Source organism: Python bivittatus, unplaced genomic scaffold (genome assembly GCF_059951505.1).
Source record: "Python bivittatus isolate LINGU-HERP-01145 unplaced genomic scaffold, Pbiv_v1 ctg000440_np1212, whole genome shotgun sequence".
NCBI lineage: Eukaryota > Metazoa > Chordata > Lepidosauria > Squamata > Pythonidae > Python > Python bivittatus.
Window position 1 is genome coordinate 3,191,077 of NW_028277063.1, and position 20,447 is coordinate 3,211,523.

Consider the following 20,447-nt stretch of genomic DNA (forward strand, 5'->3'; position numbering starts at 1 on the left):
CCGACCAGCAGCCTCTTGGGCTTCACCTGTTTTGCCAGCTTCTTGACTTACTTCTCTATGTGAGGTCTTTAGTAAGACAACTTCACTGAATAGTAAAGGAACAAAGACCCTACAAACATCCACACGTCACTTGGGCAGCGAGAAACGGTGTTTATTCAGAGAGTAACTGGGAAATAGGAGAAGGAGGATCGAATTCTGAACTTCTGCATATTGGAAGCATAAGAGACAACCTGCTTTTCTGATCCAGGAAAGCTGGACTAGTCCGAAGCTGTTTTAACCAAGCAACCTTTGCAGTTCTGCCTGCTGAGTGCTATCTCTCTTCCCCAACCTCAAACTGACCAAAATCGGGGTATCATCATGAAGAGGGGGAAGAAGTCACAGGCAGCTGGTTGGGCAACAGGCTATGAACTGGGAGGGCTATGTTTGTCCCAAACTTCTCCATCTTGGTGTCCTCCAGATGTGCTGGAACGGCAGCTTTCAGAATCGTCAGCCAATGTGGCCAAAGTTGGGAGTTGCGGTCCCAACCCATACGGCAGTGCCAAGAGAAAGGCTGCTTTGTCCTGTCACTATCAAACTACACGAATAAATCATTTTGCTTCTGTACTACCCAGCTGGAGAAGCCAATGGTGTACAGTATAAACTGTGGATGAAATAAAGGATGTTATGACTGACTTGAGAGCTACATCAAACAAGTCTCAGGATTGCTACGGATGTCCAGAAAACCTGATGCAGCAGTTTTGTCCCTCTGAAATGGGGTTGGCTTCTCCCTGGATTATTCTTCCAAATGACAAACATGCTACAAACATAGGCCACACAGATTTTCTTGCTAGCTCGAGCCCTTTTCCTCCCCAGGGCTGTTTTCTTTCTCTGATTAATTTGGGTAATTTTGCATTCACACATTATGTAGCATCTAGTTAATGTCTTAAAACATAAAGCCCAATTCCTTGATCTCTTGCTGAAAAACTGCTCTGAAGAAAGAGGAGATAATTCACAAGGCATTATGTGAATTCACCATTCTTGTGGCAGAAAGGCATTCATCTCCCTTTCTGCCACAAGTGGGAAAATGCAGTCCCGTATGGTTGTATTTGCAAGACCACAAGAATGGTCAAGAGTGTATCTTCTAGAGCAGTGTTTCTCAACTTGAGCAACTTTAAGATGTGTGGACTTCAACTCTGGCCAGGGAATACTGGGAGTTGGAGTCCACACATCTTAAGGTTGCTGAGGTTGAGAAAGGCTGAGGTTCTAGAGCAGACAATAAAAACTCCTGTTGTTACAGATCTCACTCCCAAGCCTGAGGCTCCCTCAAAGAGTTGGGATTACAGTTCATAACCTCCAACCAGAGTAGCCAATGAATACTAGCTGGCAATTCTGGGAGTTGTAGTCCCAACAAGATCTGGAGGATACCCAAGCTATCTTTTAACATTTGAGAATATAGGTGCAAATATATCTAAAGAGAATACCATTTTTAAAAAGTGTTTAGTGACTGTTCATTTGGTTAACTTCCATAGCGTTCCTGCCAAATAAGCTTGGGAAATGTAATTTGGGGAGGTTCATGTGAATTTTTTGATAGTGTGCCCAAGACCTTTCCACAGAACTGCAATTCACAGAAATTCTAGCAGAGATCATTCAACCGGATTAATGTTTTGATGCCCCCTACATTTTCACACAGCATGAGCACTTGCCACAGCTAGATGTTAATGCTTGGATAACAACATTGGTCTAAATTTCCCAACAACCTTTGGCTATTGGGACATAAGACACCAATGGCATCCATCTCCCTGAAAAAATGGACCTCCCCATGTATGTAGCACCCTTAGGGTGCTGTTCCACCACCACAGTCCAAAGAATAGTTTTGAGCCTGTGTATAGATGTATCTAAGTATCTGTTCCTTCTGTTTCATAACACCAAGTAAAAATGAAAAGAATTTAAGGGTTAGAAAGGCACAATCCACTGAAGATGGCACCCCCTCTTCCAATTGCATCTTTTTATGACCAGCTATAAAAATAAGACATACAGTGGAACCTCGGGTTACGAACGCTTCTGTTAACGAACTTTTTGGGTTACGACCAGCTCCGGCCGCAAAATTTTGCTTCGGTTTGCGAACTCCGCCTCAGTGTACGAACAGGATACGCGGCCATTTTCCCTCCCGTGACACAGTCTGCGGCCATTTTTCCACCCGACACATGGTCCGCGGCCATTTTCCGCCCGACACGTGGTCCGCGGCCATTTTTCCACCCCTGACACGTGGTCCACGGCCATTTTTCCGCCCCGACACGTGGTCCGCGGCCATTTTTCCGCCCGACACGTGGTCCGTGGCCATTTTCCGCCCGACACGTGGTCGGAGGGAGGGGGACTCTCCCTCCAAGCAATAGGCGCCTCCCTGTCCTCCACGCCAGAATGGATTAACAGTAATTACATTGAACCTTATGGGGAAATTTCCTTCGGGTTGCGACCAATTCCGGTTGCAACCAGAGTCACGGAACGAATTAAGTTCGTAAACCGAGGTTCCACTGTAGTCCCTAACAGAGAAGATGTTCTCCCCCTCCCCCCATGCCATACTTTCAAGAAACATGAGGTTGCTGCTCATGGTGCAGTGTCTTCAGGGTGGCCCCTGGAAATTAAAGCTTTTCCATCACCATGGGAAATGAAGATGGAACAATCCCATTTTTTTCAGATTTGGCACTGAACAAAACAAGATGGTATGCCCAATCAAGCTAGAATCTCTGCTTCTCATCCTCAGGTATGTAGCATCTAAATCAACATAACTGTCCAGATGTGTGTAGAAATATTATCCTCATGCTTCAACTGGTCCAAAATGGTCTCTCGGAGATGTCATGATTTTGGGACCCCAGAATTTCCCAATCTATTAATGGTTTCTAAAGTTGGCATCAGGCAAATTAACCAAGTTTCAATGTAGCAGATACAACCAACAAGACTAGTACACAATATTTTAAATCCAAAAGTGGCATAGAAAGTTGTTAAGAACCTGAGTATTAACTGTTTCAGTGAATCTAGTTTCTAAAACTTGTTTAATTACTTTGTGATGTTAGAAGTTGACATTATAGAAAACCAACGACTGCTTTACTTCACAATAAGGTGAAGTAGTTAGGTCTTAAGCCATAATTTTATGAATCTGAAGTTGTTGACTGGTTGTTGATCTTCCAAACATTGGTTTTATCTGTTCAAAGTGAACACCAGAGTTTCTGGCATGTCTGACAATCCAAGATGATGCATACATTGACACAATCCAGACAACAGTGACTTCATTCTTCCAAGGGAGCAATGGGACACGCCATTAACAGAAAGAAGACCATACATGATGAAGCTTGATGTTAGCAACTCAAAGAAAGACATTCTTGCCCAATCAAGCTGGATTCTAGTGCCATGATGACCTTTTAGGATAACAAGAGGATTCTTCCCCTTTTCTGTCAAGCGTTGGGGACCAGATTGCTATTAGTGCCCTTACTACCACTGCTCCACCATTAGGTCTATCATATGGTTGACACCCAGGTCAGAAGAATCAAAAAGGTCTGTGCAGAAGATACTGTTACCAACAGGACTGGCAGAGCCGAGACCTGATGCTGAACCTGAGGTCAAGGCTTCTAGCCAATCAACAGGATCAAATCCGGCACGGGTCCCACTCCCTTGCCAGGCATCTGGAGGAGATGGCGGCATCTCCAGAGAGTCAGGGGAGAAAACAGAGGACAGTGAATCCAGTGATGCAGATGAAGAGGAGGCTGTCGAAAGGAAATCGTAAGGTCCAGGAAAATCAAAGATGGCAGAAGACACCAAAGGTGGCTCACTGTTGGAGCAGGATTTTTTTGGTGGTGATGCTTCTTGGTGGACCAATGGGGACAAGGCAACTTGATCAGGGACTTCTGGGGTCAAGGCGGGTGCTTGAAGAATATCACCTAGATGCCGAAAAACAGATACAGCCTTTTGACATAATACCGCTCCCCCACTCCCCAATCTTCCTAACTCTGTGCTAAAAAACAAAGCCACAGAACATGCTTTCACACCAGGATTTTGCCCTGGATCATGTGGTTGTGAACACGTGGCCATGTAAGGAGCACTTGTCTCTTTAACCCAACCATCCCCATGTTTTCCCAAAACCTATATTGTCCCATCTTTGTTCCTGACAGCTTTTTCTGTTATTACGTTCCTCCATCAGCTGGTCCTGATTGCAGGCTGCAGCCTGATAGTAACACAGAAAATAGAGCCATTGTCTTACCTGTACACATCAGCGGTTCCTCTAAAATCTCCTCAATAGATTGGCTTGGTACCAGCTATAGAAAGGAAAAGAAAGAGAGAGTGGCTGGAACAGTGTCTCTTTCAACAACAAAACCAAAACTTATTCTGGTACAAGTGTCAGCGTTGAGCTTCCAAACTGATTTTCAAGTCAAGGGAGGCTTTGATCCTAACGGCAGAGGAGAAGACATTCAGCAGGTGAAGTCTGCTCCTTCTCTCTGGAAGACAGAGGAACTCTGAAAGGAGTGGGAGGACTCCAGAAGGATTCATTGTTCCAGAGCTGCCCATCCATTTGTTTCATGTTGCTATTCTTTCAATGAGAACAAGGAATTAAAGGGCCAGAGAACTTGGCCAGGCCAAAGTAGCCATTTCCTTTAAGACAGCCCGTGTGCAAAGCAAACCTAGGTAGCCTGCAACAGAGGAAAGGCTGAAGGAGATGCCCCACAGTACCTGAGCCTTTTGAATGGCCTCTTGGAGTTCTTCCTCAAGGGAGCGGGTCGCTGGGGCTGGGTCAGGCGGGCTGGCTGTAATCTCAAGGGGCAGCTCCATATCTGAATGGATGGGCTCACACGATGGAGGGCATAAAACCTAGTCGGAAAGGGGAAGAAATGCTAAGAGTTCAATTTGATGTCTTCTGGGTCTGGCAAAAAGTCCCACTGATTTTATATCACTCATGAAAAAAATGAAACTTAGTCTGAAGCTGATGGATGAATAATGACTCTGAGAGGTGCTAGGAAGAAGTGCCTGACACTGAGTGAGTGGCCTAGTCGGAGTGTCCTGGGATCCTGTGTATGGAGGACAGCCTTGGGCTGTAGAGAGAGAGATGACCTGGATCAGGGACGGTTAGCAAGTTGGGGGGATGAGGGGCAAGTGAGAACACTGTGGTGGGGATGAGCAGGGTGAGCTGTTGCAGGAGTTGGGGGCAGACCATTCTCAGGGAGCAAGGTCTCCATGTCTTCTACCAATCCTGCGTTCCGGCCGCCCGTGCTCTGCCCCAACATCTGGCCATTGAGCCTTAGGAAGCCCTGGGCTTCAGCTGTTGTCACTCAATACTTAGTCCATAATAAAATAAGCCAATCTCATCCATGAGTCAATAATGGATGAGAGAATCAACCTGGCATGTATAAATGAGACCTGGCTAGGCATGGGGGGTGGCGGTTCCCCTTGTGGAAATGTGCCCACCTGGGTTTCAATTGTGCCATGGCTTCAGGGTAGGGACAGTGAATGGCCTTTGTTATACAAGAGACTCCGAGTTCAGGGGCACTGCCCTGCAGATAGCTGGGTATGAGACCCTTTTGTGAAGTTGGGCACTTGAGATCAGATGGGATTGCTGCTACTGTACCAGCATCCCTGTTGTGTGGCAGCCTCCCTACTTGTGCTAAGATTGCTCCCATTCTTGGATTGGGAGGTCTTGCTCATGGTCACCCATGTGTTAGTCAACTCCTGGTTAGACTACTGTAACACACTCTACTTGGGACTGCCCTTGAGGACCATCCAGAGGCTGCATTTGGTCTAACATGCAGCAGCACAGGTAGTTAGGGGCATATCACATTACATCCACTACTTTACAAGCTCCTAATGGGCTTCCAGATGCAATTCAAGGTGCTGATTATAAAGCCCTGCATGGCACAGGAACAGACTATTTGCGGGTCCATCTGTCTCTGGTTATGTTGGCCCATCTCATGCTCCTCCAGACTGGATATACTTTAGGTCTCTTCCTTGTGTCAGTGTTATTTGGTAGATCCTAGGAAGTGTGCCTTATCTGTGGCAGCACCCACCCTTTGGAATGACCCTGTTAGCCAATTTTTCCTCTGGGCATTTGGGTTGGGCTGATGGGTCTGATGGCCCAGTAAGTATGTTCTACCTTATCTGTGTTATTATTAGTTATTGTCCTTAATTGTTTTAATTTTATGTTAGCTGCCCAGGCTCTCTTTGGTGAGCTGGGCGGTAATAAAAAATTATTCTGAAAGGCTCACCAGCGGCTGAACTTTTAACTGGTCAAGCTAGCCTCTCCTTGCTGCTTCCCTCAAGGAAGTTGTGCATTTCCTCTCTGCACCATGAAGCTCTCAAAAGAAGCTCGCAGCTTTCCCTTGTTTAGCCTTTCTGCTCCACAATAGGGCAGTAGATCTGAGAAGTGGGAATCCCACTTAACCACCTAGGTCAGGTACAGGAGGAGTGAACAGAGGCACGACAGGTAAAGCGAGCCACGCATGAGTTGCAAGGGGCTGTCAAAGTCAGCAGAAGGCAGATGTGGATTGACCCCATTAAGGCTGGCGCCCCCAGAGAGTAGACAAACAAGCAGCTGACCCATCCTCAAAATATGGAAGGGCAGCAGTTTACCAGCTTGACTGGGAAAGAGTCCGGAGCCCATACAAGGCTGAGTCCCACTATGGAAACCACAGACCATATATCACTTCCATTGGTCACCAAAGAGTAGAAATGTTTTGGCTCTGGTAGATATGGGAGCAGAATGCACTTTAATGTATGGCAACCCAGAGATTTTTCCTAGGGAACATCTCTTATATTGATGGGTACGGATCTCTTAAACAGCAGGTCTTTCTCCTCTCAGCACCTAAGTCCTTGAAGGGGTGGAGACCACTCTTGAATGAGGCCACCTTAATGCTGAACTAGGGGTTTTGGGAACCACATTCCATCTATGTCCGGCATCAAAACCTCCCGGTGAATAGGTTTGTACAGTCCATATCTGGAACCTGGAACCTGGTGCTTTCTTGACTATGGTGACTACAGACAGTGCTGCAGGGGCAGAACTACAAACACCACTGGGAGCCAACTCAGGTGCCTGGGCCGGTGACACCTGTGCTGCTGAAACTCGGAGTGCAGATGCCTTGGGGATTTATGGGCAGATACACCTGCGGGCTGCTTTAACTCCGCAGGGCGTAAATGTAAGGGGTGGGGGTATTAGACCCTGATTATCAAGGCAAAGGGAAAGTGCTCCTGCACTTGGACCCTGAAAAGTCCAAATGGGGTTTTCACACCTGGAGATGGGAGAGAGGATTGCTCAACTGATCCTCCATGAGTTTGTTTCTCCCCAAGCAGTGAAACATGGCACTATAAACATGGATACTAAACGACCCTTAAGTACAGACACAAGTCATGGTAAGTGTCTTCTCCCAGCAATATTGTGGCTGAAGGGGATGAGAGCTCCCCTATGTAAGTACAGGTAGTCCTTGTTTAGTGACCACAATTGGGACTGGCAACTCAGTCATCAAGTGAAGCAGTCACTAAGTGAAACCATGACTGTGCTTATGATCGTACTTCAGTTTTCCTTTGCTTTACGGACCAGCGAAGGTCATAAATGTGAAGATTGGTTGCAAAGTTCTTTTTTCATCACCGTCATAACTGAGAGCAGTCACTAAACAAGGCAGTTGCTAAACGAGGACTACCTATATGTTGCTTTCATTAATATTACTCGGTTTAACAAACTTTGTACTCTACTGTAATTCTGTTGTTCATAATTTCTTCGGGATCTCACCTGCAGTGGGCATTGCCCACAACAGGTGGTCATATAAATTAGGTAAATAAAATAAAATATAAATAAATAAATAACGTGGATGACCAGCCCTTAAACTTTCCCCTGTCAAATGACAGAAGTTCTGCACGCAGAGGTTCTCTGTGGCCATGAATGTTTTGCTGCAAAGGTGAGGTCACCTTTGCAGTCCTATTCCTGTACAGCTCAAAGCTTCCTAAGATAAGTAGGAGTAGACTAGGTTTGTTCCCCCTTGGCTGGAAGAGAGAAATAGCCAAAGGTGTAATTTGCTCTACCTGGGCATCAGATACAATGGGGGAAGCCACATGGGCATTCATAGGGGACAGGCAAGTGACAACACATGCACCATAATGTCATCACACAAGTGACGTGAATTATGTGGTTTGCATTGTTTGCACACAGATGTCCAGGCACTCAAGGCATCAGCACAGCTTCTTATGGACACCTATGAGCAGCAGGTGAACAGAGATTTCCACAACTTGAATCAGTTACGGATAATTTATTTATCACAAACTGAGAAAAAGTAAAAATGAACTAGCCTTCCCCAACTGAGCTACTTGGAAGTAGGCTTACTTGTAAGAAAATAGTCTTGTTTGAGTGGCAGCACCTGCAAGTTCAAATTCACTCATCTGCTGACTTAGACTATAAAGTATTTGGTGTTACATCTGCTTATGTTATTTAATTGTCTTATGTTTCTAATGAAATAGCAAACGTAATAGTCCCTCCAGAAGTGTTCAGGCAACACTCTAATTCCCTGGGTGTGCTGGCTAGGAGCCAAAGTCCAACACATCTGGGGGGCACCAAACTAGGGAAAGCTGTTATAAGAGGATGTAATTCCAGGAGTGGGAGAGGAACAGATGAATCAGTCAACGGATTTTCATAGCAGGAAGGCGTAAAGCATCTGTCCCTTTTCAGCTCAGAGAGAAGAGGAGTGCCAGTTGATTCTTCCAGGGGCACCCATGGGGGAATCAAAAGAGTCAAGACAGTCAAGACAGGCACAATGCCCCGTCCCCAGCTCCTTTTTACACGCAATACAAGCACACAATCATGGCTGCCATCTTACCTACTATTAATTTATTTAATTAGATTTAGAAGGCCACCCGACTCCCAGATGACTCTTGGGAGCCTACCTAATTAAAATAAATAAGAACAATTAAAAACAAATTCATCTTGACTTTTTTGAGCCCCCCTGCGGATGCCTCTGGGTTCCTCTCTTTGAAGCAACCTGGCATGAATAAGCGAGCAGATTAAATCAGATGAATGGATTTTAGCACCCAAAGGAAGAGGACCTTGTAGATTCCCTGCAGCAAGACGAGGCACTGGATCTCTGTTTGGTTTTGAAAGGGATTATATAAATGGATGATCTTTACACTCCATGATGACATGAAATTTCCACGTTAAATAGAGTACTGTGTGCAGGGTGGGGAGGGTGGTGGTGGTTAATGACTTACCCTGATTTTGGGATCTTAGGAAGCTTTTGGTGGACTCTCATAAGAAGGAGGCTGCTTGTCCAGGTGGGACTTTGTTTTGATTCAAGAGTCCCATTGATATTCTTAGACCTGTACAACCCTTCATTCTACAGGTATTGTTTCCCACCGCTCTCTCTCATCCAGTGTTTCTCAACCTGGGCAACTTGGAGATGGGTGGACTTCAACTCCCAGAATTCCTCAGCCAGCATGGGTGAAGTCCACCCATCTCCAAGTTGCCCAGGTTGAGAAACACTGCCCTGATCCATTAAGGTGCCATCCCTTTTACAGGCCATTCCCATTTTCCTATCATGCGGCTCCCTTTCAGGCTAGTCAAGGAAAGTTGGCTTGCTCACCATGAACCCATCTTCTGTGCTCCCTCCCTCCTTGGTGCACTCTTTCTTGGGGATGTAAGGAGGGGGCGGTGCCTCCTGCCGGCCAGGTGACTGCAGCGCTCCCTTGCGGCGATTCTTGACCTGCTTCTGCGCCTCCAGCTCCTCCCGCAGGTCACCATCATGGTGCTTCAGCTCTCGGTGGAGCTTTAACGCCAGGTTCTCAACAACCTGTTGCTTCTCCTGCAGGGCCTGGGGTTCTTCTTCTAGCTCAGAAGGTGCTAAGCGGGCGCTGGGGAGTGGAGCAGGCGGGGGCTTCACCCGGGCTACCTGGTAAGGCTTGAGACGCTCCAGCAGAGCTGGCTTGGTGCCCGAAACAGGGAGGCCCCGCTTACGGAGCTGCTGGCGGAGTTCAGAGACCTGAGAAACAAAAGAATGGCCACAGGTAATTTCAGGGGAGAAAGATGTGGTGGATTATTAAACTCAAATGCACAGAGAAGTGGTTATTTATGATTTTTTTCAAGCACTTTTATCCCACTTTCAGTTAAAAACTTTCTGCAGAGCAAAAGTAGAGTCCCTGGCATAAAAAGAAAAGGGATTAGAGAAGGGGAGTGAGAAGCCAAAAGAAGCACTGGTGCTTGATGGCATATAGGTAGTCCTCGACTTACAACCATTCATTTAGCGACCATTTGAAATTATGATAGCACTGAAAAAAGTGACTTATGACTGGTCCTTGCACTTATAACCACTGCAGCATCCTGGTGATCACATGATCAAAATTTGGGCTCTTGGCAATCAACATATATTTACAATGGTTATGGTGTCCCAGGGTCACATGATTGCCATTTGTGACCTTTCTAGCTGGCTTCTGACAAGCAAAATCAATGGGGAACCACGTGATTCGCTTAACGACCATGTGATTCACCTAATGACCATGGAGATTTACTTAACGACCATCACAAAAATATAAAATCTGGTATGGTCATGTGACGCCTTGTTTAACAACTGCACTGTTTAACAATGAATTTTCCAGTCCCTATTGTGGTTGTTAAGCGAGGAATATTTGTATTTTCATGTGCTCCCTATTTCCATGAGTAGTGAAAAAATCCCAGATTTGCCTTTTTTTGGAGGAGAGAGAACCTACTCCATCTCTGGAGGTTTCTAAGAAGAGGCTGGACTGTCACCTCTCTAAGGATGGCTTAACTGATTTTCTTGCACATTGCTGAGGGTTGGAGTACGGGAGTCTTGCGGCTCTTTCCTGCTCCACAGTTCTATGATTATGGGACCGCTGCAATGCACAGAGCAAAAGTGAGCAGGCAGGACCATCTTGAAGGTGACAGGCAGAGGGAGATATGGTGGGAATCTGAGGGCAGGCTGCACTCACCAGGCCCCATATTTGAAAATGGTCCCGCTGTCCCACCTTTGGTTTCCACCCTCAGTGCCTGCCTATCAGATCCTCAGTGGCCCTGGACTATCGCTGTGGCTACGGAATGCCAGGTGGGCGTAAAACAAAGCTGCCACTATTCACAAACTGAACTTGGAGGAGGTTCTGCACCAGCTGAGAGCCCAGGGGTGGGGAGGAGTGATGGCTGTTGTCATCCATGAATCATAATAGGCTTTCAGGGCCTCCGCTCCGCAGATAACCAGATGTGAGGCGCTCTGGCTGAAGTGGGCTTAAGGGAACAGTTGGGATCGCTGCTGGTATACCGGCCTCCCTGATGCCCAGCGGCATCTCTGCCTGAGCTGCTGGATTCTGTTGCTGGGTTAGTAATAGACTCCCTGAAGCTATTGTGCTTGGGGATTTCAATCTGACACCTGGCGGTACTGAGACCGGGGAGGCTCAGGAGTCTGTGGCCTCCGTGGTAACCATGGAGCCGTCTCAAGTCATTGATGGCCCGACATACGTTGGAGATTTCCACTGCAGGACAAACCCACCAGCCCTTTCACGCTGTTGTCTGCAATCTAGCTGTGGCCCCCTGCAAGCACACGCATGCTCAAGCTGATACACCAACACACACACAAATGTGGTTCCTATTCTTTCACAGAGAGCTGGGTTTTTGGTTTTCCTCCATGGCAGGCGTAGCTGGAATACCCATTTTGGTGCATTTTCCAGTCTCTTCCTGGTCATGTTTTTTTCCCCAGAGAAGAGAAAGAGGTGAAGCACAAAGCCACTGGTCCTGCCACAGATCCCCTTCCCTTCCCTTCCCCAGTGGGTCGTGAAGGGGCCAAAGTCAGCCCCCTGGCCCTCAAACCTGGCCTGCTTTTTCTCGGAGATCAGGCAGGCAATGCCATGATAACCATGGCTGGAAAATGTCCTCAGTGCGAGGGAAAGACAGATTGGCTGTACAACATCGACTTGACTATGATTTGCAAATTGTACTGGTTGTGGGGTGGCAGAACTCTCTATTTCCAAATTTACTCTTTGGTTCCCTATTGCCCTCTAAGCCCCTCTCCCCACAGGACCTAAGTGCCACTTCCACCTCTACCAGCTCCTTAGCTGGGAATATGCATTTGGGGGTGGGGGTGGGGTTCTTGCATGTTGGTAGCTCCTGGGCTTTTAACCAGTGCTTTGCCAGTAATTTGGCTAACATCATCTTGGGAGATTTGAGTTGATAAACCCACTTACCACTCTACAATCTAAGCCTACCGTGAGCTCTTCTAAATTGGCAGGTAACAGTTCTGGTTTCGGTGGCAAAGGGGAGATTGGAGTGGCTGGAGAAGGAAGAGGGAGCGTTGGAGGCCCACTTGTGGGAGCTGGAGTCCCGGGGAAATTCAAAAGCTGCTCCGGAGCGTTGCTGGGGGAAGGAGAGAGAGAAAGAGAGAGAGAAAATAAATAACAGCTATTGCTCCTGGATAGTTGTGCCTCAGACAATAAAGACATGATATTTGTCCACGTGATGCATGCCCAGAGTTGCTGAGAGTCGGGCAGCGTACAGGTTTAATAAATTATTAATTGTTATTATGTGAGATAGCATAAACTGGGAGCCGTCGGTTTAAATTTCCACTTAGTCAAGAAACCGAGGGGCTGCTTTTAAACCAATCAGGAGCTCTCCACCCAGGATTACTGAGACGATCAAATGCAGAGGAGGAGAGCCACGCGTGTTTCCAATTAAGCAAGGAACATACATATCTAATGGTAGGTTCTTTGCTTAATTGGAAAGCAACAGACACTTTAATCTTGAACAAAGAGCAATTCCTCGAAGCACAGAGTAAGTGGCAAGTTTCTGGGGATGTTAGCAAAAGACATTATAAACGTTTGAGCAGCACCCAACAGCATGTTGTGTCATGAGTCAAGGGTGAACCCGCTGCAAATGGGGCACCCTCCGCAAGATGGCAGGTGTGGTCAAGACAACGGAGGCTGTGACTGCGTGATGCATCTCTACAAGGCACATAGAAAAGGGACAGGGCCTCAACTGCATGGCTGAGGCCACCCTCTCGACTTTTTTGATGCCCTTGCAGGTGCCCCTACCTGCAAACCGTACCCGTGGGATTCTCGGTGCAAAGCAAAGAGTTACCTGGCAGGAACGGCGTGAAGGGCCTGGACGCAGAAGGTTGCTGGGGACGTTGGCACGGGCGGCTGCTGCTGCTGATTCAAGATCTGGAGCTGCAGGAAGACCTGCTGTTGCTGCAGGAGGTGAGCGTAGGCGGCGTCCATGGGTAAGGGGGCCTGCTCCCCCTTCTGATCAGGGGGCATGTACTGGTGGTATTTGAGCTTCTTCACTTTGGGGCGTGGCTCCTTGGCTTTTTTGGGTCGAGGGGCTTTTCTGGCCTCGGGAACTTTGTGCAGGACCTGGGGGGCAGAAGTGAAGCAGGAAGGGAAGAAAAGATGCACGATGCTGTCTGTGGACAGAAGCGGGAAGGAACAAGGGGAGACTCTAGGAGAAGATAGTGGAGTCTGGGGAGGGGCAAGAAATAGGAAGAGGGGTTGCATTTCTGTTTCTGATGGCATGAGGACTCCTGTCTTGGGCAGGGGGTTGGACTAGAGCAGGGTTCCTCAACCATGGTAACTTTAAGACGGGTGGACTTCAACTCCCAGAATTCCCTAGCCAGCAAGGCTGGCTGGGGAATTCTGGGAGTTGAAGTCCACCCGTCTTAAAGTTGCCAAGGTTGAGGAACCCTGGGCTAGAAGACCTCCAAGGTCCCTTCCAACCCTATGATGTTATGATTCTGGGAGGGACTTGTGTTCTGATCAGCAAAAGAGGGAAGGGCCACCAACGGTCCCATCTACTCTGTAAGAATGACCCCTTCTACCACCATTCAGTAGAAAGAGGGTGGACAAAGCAGACATTCTCCCTTCTTCTGGATGATTTCTTCCTTTATTGATTAGCCATTCTATGCTAACCCTAACCGTAAAGGCAGCCAGGGGTGTCCATGGGGTGCTGCGATGGAAGGCATGAGCGGGGAGGATTCTGGAATGGAGCTTCAAGGTTACCGGGGAGGGGGAGACATTCCAAGAGAAGCATCTCCTCAGCCCCCAGCTGGACTGTGTGAAAGTCAAGAGAAAGAGACCGGCCCCTCCCTAAGGGCATCATGGCTATAGTTGCCATCGTTGGGGGATTGGAGTCAGTCTGGAGAGGTTCTGTCTATTAGGTGCAAGTTAATGAAGAAGCTAAGCTGATTTCTGGACTGTCTCATTGTGATTCTCGGGCTGAACGTGACAGGGGTACCTGCATAAAAATCTGCAAGACGGCAGGCGTGGCATCATGACCGAAGCCCCGCCCCTTTGGTACAAGTGCGGGTCACCGGGGGAAATTTCAATTCTGACGCTGCACCTGCCATCCTGCAGACTTTGGCACTCTCCTGGAGATGGCCCTGCAGCTGACAAAGTCTACAAAATAAGAGAGAAATTATAACCATCTGCAGAACAGATTTCACAGGCAACGTAAAGCCAGCAGAATAAGGACCAAAATAATGATTCCAGGCAGTGAATTCATCTTTTTTTATTTGCTCACAAGACAGATTTAACTAACCTGTAGTGAAGATAACTGCCAGCACATCTTTCCCAAGGCCCAAGTTCCCTCATTAGGCTCCTCCTCACATCCTAAAGAAGTAACCCTCTCTGATATACACCTACTACCTACTGACATTAGAGATACCCAGAAAGCGTATTTTGGGACATGCTAGTTGATTAGCGTGGGTTGATATTAAGAGGAATGCCAGGCATGGTTCTTAGGGCATTTACAATACTGCAACTACACATTTTGATGAGCCTCCATTTTTTAACGTTTGGCCTTTTCCATTCGCTGCCCCGAGTGTCGAAAGCCTGGGTATCCTTTGAAATAAATAAATAATACACGAGCCTGATCCAAACAGGCAAAGCTTCAGCCCATGAAGCCTCAGCTCCTCTCCTCAGCTGCCCTTGCATGCTGGAGAAAGCTTCAGAGGCTGAATGTCTGACTTTGGTGCAGCAGGACCGAGAAGAGGGAGGCGGCCAATAGATAACCACTTCCTAGCAGGAGCGCGAATCCTGCGGCACCCCAAATGTTGTTTTCATCATCCCTGAAAATTGATCACGCAGCCTGGGATTGCCCGGAAGTGTAGCTCAACAGTATTGATGGCTTATTCAGCACTCCATAATTTTAAAAAAATGGAAGGGAGGATTCAGGACAAAGGTGGCCCCTGTAGGCTGGAGAAATTATTCTAGTGAATGTAGTGCTTTGCAATTTGGAATGAACACTGGATTATTCAGCCAACAAGAGAGGGCAGTTAAGGCAAAATCAGCCGAAAATAATTACCCCCCCACCCATTTTGCTGTCCTTTCATGGCTTCTAACTGATTTGCAGAGGTGGTCAGAATTAGCGGTATTCCTTCCCGTGGCTACTCCTAGCCAGCAGTTGCCGTTTCTTCCTATACAAAAACGCCTTCTCAATAATATTCCATGCCAAGAGAACTAAAAAAACATTGTGCCAGCTAAAAATCAGCGCGGCGTTGCCATCATTAACTAAAATGTGTTAAATTTTACCCACTGCACATTTGCCCCATTTTTCTCTGCCTGCAAATGAGGCAGTGAACACAAGGGGAAGGAGAATGTGCAGTTTTCCCTCCACGGGGAGAGTAAAAAAAAATCAAGATGGGGCAGCTTTGACGGTGCAGTCGCAGCCATCATTTTGACTTTTTGACCCCTCCCTGCCCCTGGTTGCAAGAGCCCCATTTCTGTTGGCAGAAGCCTAGAACTTGAAATTGAAGAGCCTTGCAAAATGGTGCCCACAGCCCATGGTTTCTCTCTTTCTCTGTGAAAAACAGTGGGACAGACTTTGCCCAGCTCTTTTCTCCCTGGGCTCCCCTCTGCCAATGATCCATCCCTACCTTGGGGAGCGAAATTGAGGGTTTGATGAGGAGGTTTCCCCCTGGGAGAAAGAACTCGGCCTCAGAGGTAGACGAAGTGACAGCAGGCTGTTGATCAGCCAGGACTGGGGGCAGGTCCAGCTGCAGGAAGAAAGATAAAACTTAAGAGTGCCAGCTCTTACGTACATAGGACTGAGGTTTGCACATTGACATAAAACTTGTTCTCGAAACTATGGTTTGGTGAATAAGCCACAGTAGCATGTTCACATAACATACGAACCCAACAGGCCCCATGTTGGAAGCCTAACATCTCAGGATTCTTAAATTCACTAGTTCCTATTATTTCATGTCAAGGATCCTCAACCTTTTGGGCCAGTGGGCATATATGGTAGTTTAAGATGGTGAACATCATGGATGCTCAAAGAAAATAGCTGCCATGGGGGTGAATGCACAGTCACAGAACGGCTGCCCCAGTGAGCATGGCCATTCACACTAACCCGCACCCGCCATTTTTATTTTCTAAATCATGTGTACAGGTGACATGGAATCCAAAAATGTCCCTGGAAATTGAGTTGATTTTCAATACCAATGTTTCCTTTTGCAGCATGTCAACTTCCTTATTAACTTTGTTTACGATTAAAATATGTTGAAAATGAAGATTATAGATGAGGGCAGGGAACCTAGTGAACATCAAGGAGGCATCTGCCACGTTGGGGACCTCAGCTCTGAGTCCAACAATATTCCAAAGTGTCCTGCAGAGGGCAGCAGCACTGCGTATACACATACACACACACATACAACACACAAACCTAATGTATCCTTCAATGCTACAGGCCCCTTTCCCCAAGTATTTCTAAAAATACTTGATTTCCCATTATTTATCTATGCACAGTTGAACTTGAAGACATGAGTAAATTGACCTATCTGAGGGGCTCCCTCTCTCCAATTGTTTCTGCCTGACCTGTATGATTGGACAGAGTTGGCATGCTCTGGGTTCCACCAATTAAACAATGTCATCTGATGGGACCCAGGAAATGGGTCTTCTTGGTCGCAGCACTGGCCCTCTGGAACAGCATCCTTCCAGAGATCCATCTGGCCCCTACCCTGACCGTCTTTAAAAGGTCTTTAAAAACCTGGCTTTCCCCCCAGGTCTTGGGTTAGGCCAGCGTTTCTCAACCTTGGCAACTTTAAGATGTGTGGACTTCATCTCCCCAGCTGGGGAATTCTGGGAGATGAAGTCCACACATCTTAAAGTTGCCAAGGTTGAGACACACTGGGTTAGGCTCTTATTTCATTCTACATGTCAGTGTGAATTTTTTTCCTCTCTTCTTTTCCTTGTTGTACTGTTTTTTGTTGTTTTTAATGTTGGATGCCACCAGAGTCTTTATGGAGTCAGGGAGCCTTATAAATTTGATACAAGAGAATAAAAAAAAAAAGCAAAACTTCAACTTGAACCAAACCATAAGGCTTTTCTGACAGCCGAGCCCAGCTGCTGCATTTCTATGCAGATTAGAGCCACAGCCACAAGAAAAATCAATCAATCAATCAATCAATCAAAAATGGAGAAATGTAGAGGAATTAATACTCCAAGTACTTGGAAGTAGATCATGAACCTTAGGAGTCTCTTCTTGATGATGTATGGGAAGAAGTAGCCTAACTACTGTAACTGACACTAGGTACTTTAAAATGTTATACTACTTTATTTTCCTTTATTCATATTTGATTAAATCATAATCACTTGAAATACATGAGCTGTCTATAATTTGGTTCTGGTTGCTGGGTATTCATCCCATATACTTTTAAGTCCCATCCTAACACATAATTTTTCTCTGTGGTCTGTGATGAACAGGACTTGGTGGTGTCTGCAGGAGGGGTCAAAAAAGTCAAGATGGTGGTTGCAGCAGCAGAATCGAAGCCCCACCCCTTTGGTTCATGTGTGGCATGTACGAAGGGGAGAGGCTTTGATTGTATTGTGGCAATCACCATCTTGATTTTTTTGACCTCCCCCCAGTGCCACTGGAACTATTTATCGAGCTGAGAATCCTACAACTCTCAACCACGGAGAAATACAGCAACAATTCAATGTGGCTTATTCAATAAAACGTCCTGAGAAATTGCAGCTGAACAGAACATTTTCACCAGGATGTGATACTATTCTATTTCCAATCTTCAGACTGTCAGTGTCTTTGCTTATAGGCATTAAAAGCAACAGCAGCACAGCACATAAAGGATGTAAAGCTAGTTTGGGGAGAATGCAAGATTTACTTTTTTTTTTTAATGGCGAAGGAAATGGAAAACCTCTAAAAACAACACAGAGAACAGCAAGATTATTCCGATTCATAGGATGCTGACTCTGAAGCGGTGGCCAGGAACCTCCAGAAAACTAAGAAGGGATAGATTGTCGCAGCCTGCATAGGAAGCACTTCATACTGCAACATTTTGCTGTAGAGACCCACCTGCGCTGCTGTCTGGATTTCAATCATTTCAATCATTTGTATTAATGTCAGAGGCCACAAGGGCTATTGCTCGGATTGTCTTCTCCCCATATCACATTGCATTTATCTTCTTCCCCACAATTTGAACCGTGGCTGTTTAATAAAGGTGAAGGTTGGAAAAGCCCATCCATGAATCATACTTGCTAAAGTGGGCTGAGCCAGCTACGCTACCACTATTTTGGGTTCAATTTTTTTTTTTTAATCATAGAAAGAAAAAAAAGGGGGAGGGAGGAAGCGAGAAGAGCAAATCATGGGCATATATTTGAGGGAATACGGAGCAATAATTCTCTCTGAGGATTCTGTAGGCACAAATAAAGGCCTTTCTCTGTGATCTCTAAATGAACAAGTCCTATGCAAGGAAGCCATACATGGCACGATATTCTAGTGACTAGTTAATGTTTTAAAAGACTATAGAGGGCACAAAGTGCCTTTGTTTATGGAAAAAAATGTAAAGTTTAACCATATAAGGCAAATGCATACATTAAACCAGTGTTTCTCAATCTCGGAGCCTTTAAGATGTATGGACTTCAACTCCCAGAATTCCCCAGCCAGCCATGCTGGCTGGGGAATTCTGGGAGTTGAAGTCCACACATCTTAAAGGCTCCGAGATTGAGAAACACTGCATGAAACCAATGAGAAACAGACACGTTCTGCTATGCAGAGTTATAAGATCTGTAACCATCAAAATGTTGGTAACTGTTCCTATGGGACAGATCCAACGATTGTTGCTGGATAAACTTTTCTCTTTAGGTGTTGACCTCCTCTATTTATTGGGCACAGAAATGTCATTCTACAACAGCTCCTGCTTTGTGAACATCTTGCCATTCACACCTGGCACTTCTCCACCGGTATTCTGCAAAGCCGTTATGAAGGTTTCCCTTGGAATTTGGAGCTTGATTCTGAACGTTATTACTTGATTTTTATACCGACCAGCTTTATTTTTGTTAGAAGTTGCTGCTGCGTATGGTTTTAGTGTTACATTTTGGCTGTTTGATTGGAAATGTGTTTAATCCTATTAGCATAAACCATCAAGGATTTTGAGTGCCAGGCAGCATATATGTGTATGTATTGTATGGGTATGTATGTATGTGTGTGAGTGGGGGTATAGGCGTGTATTTATTTATTTGATTTCTGTAGCCGCCCATCTCAGCAAGTGACTCTTGCTCTGTGTGTGTGTGTGTGTGCGTGTTGTGTGTGCGTGTTTTTATTACACTGCCTCTTGTATAGAGATACTAGAAATAGGTATAATGCACCTCTTAACGAACATCCCAGGATATGCTGGTTATTTTTATCTTCAACTGTTGCTGGCTGATCAGTATGACTCTACATCCTTGGCAGTGGCCAAATTCTGTCACGCTGCATTCAGGATCCAAAGTCCAATTCTGACCCAGCAACACACATACTTTGTTCCTGGACAAGAATTTTAGGGTTGGGGTCCCCCTTCCAGGCTGGGTTTTATACTGTAAGACACACTATGTATCTACCTATAAGACACATTTTTCTTTTATCTTGTACTGTTTGGCCTATGATCATAAACTGAATAAACAAACCTATTAGGGCCTATGGCCCTACTGACTTGCTGATCTCCAACAGGTTTAAGCAGGAGTGGGGAACTTGTGGTCCCCAGAGGTTACTGGATTCTAATTCCTATTAGCCCCAGGCAGCATGATGAGTGGCCAAGGAAGACAAAAATTGGGGTCCCATCAAGTCATCATCCTGGCTTGTAGTTTCATGCTGGTATACATTAGCCAGTTCCTCCAAGTACCAAGGAGCCTCCCACTGTATCCTGGAGATAGGAGTGCTCTTTTCCACTTTCATCTAATAGTACTTCAACAACTCACACACAGACACACCTATACAGAAGTTGCTTACTTGAAAGACTGCCTCTGAAGTGGAAGGATTTCCTTGGCCACTTCCTGGAGACAATGCGAAACATGGCGAGGAGGAGGAAGAGGAACTACTGAGATCTTCCTCAAAGTTGAAGGAATCCGGGGCTCCACCATGGGCTGCATCTGGAGCTGGTGATGGGGAAAAAAAGAGGTAGACAGACACTGCCAGTTGCTCGGGATTCACAGTAGAATGAAAGGATAATACCGTCCTGTTCCTTTTTTAT

General features: G+C 46.3%; 1 protein-coding gene across 1 annotated transcript in view; it reads right to left on the reverse strand.

Moving 5' to 3' along the window:
• Positions 1-144: 144 nt before the first annotated feature.
• LOC103055278 (myocardin-like) overlaps positions 145-20,447 on the reverse strand; it is a 36,984-nt gene continuing 16,681 nt past the window's right edge. Inside the window, exons 7-14 of the mRNA XM_088142655.1 lie at positions 20,207-20,352; positions 15,861-15,980; positions 13,070-13,344; positions 12,202-12,349; positions 9,579-9,974; positions 4,699-4,836; positions 4,232-4,286; positions 145-3,911 (exon numbers count right to left, since the gene is read on the reverse strand). Coding sequence (XP_087998781.1) covers positions 3,466-3,911; positions 4,232-4,286; positions 4,699-4,836; positions 9,579-9,974; positions 12,202-12,349; positions 13,070-13,344; positions 15,861-15,980; positions 20,207-20,352 — 1,724 coding nt within the window. The 3' untranslated portion in view covers positions 145-3,465. The remainder of the gene's footprint in view (positions 3,912-4,231; positions 4,287-4,698; positions 4,837-9,578; positions 9,975-12,201; positions 12,350-13,069; positions 13,345-15,860; positions 15,981-20,206; positions 20,353-20,447) is intronic.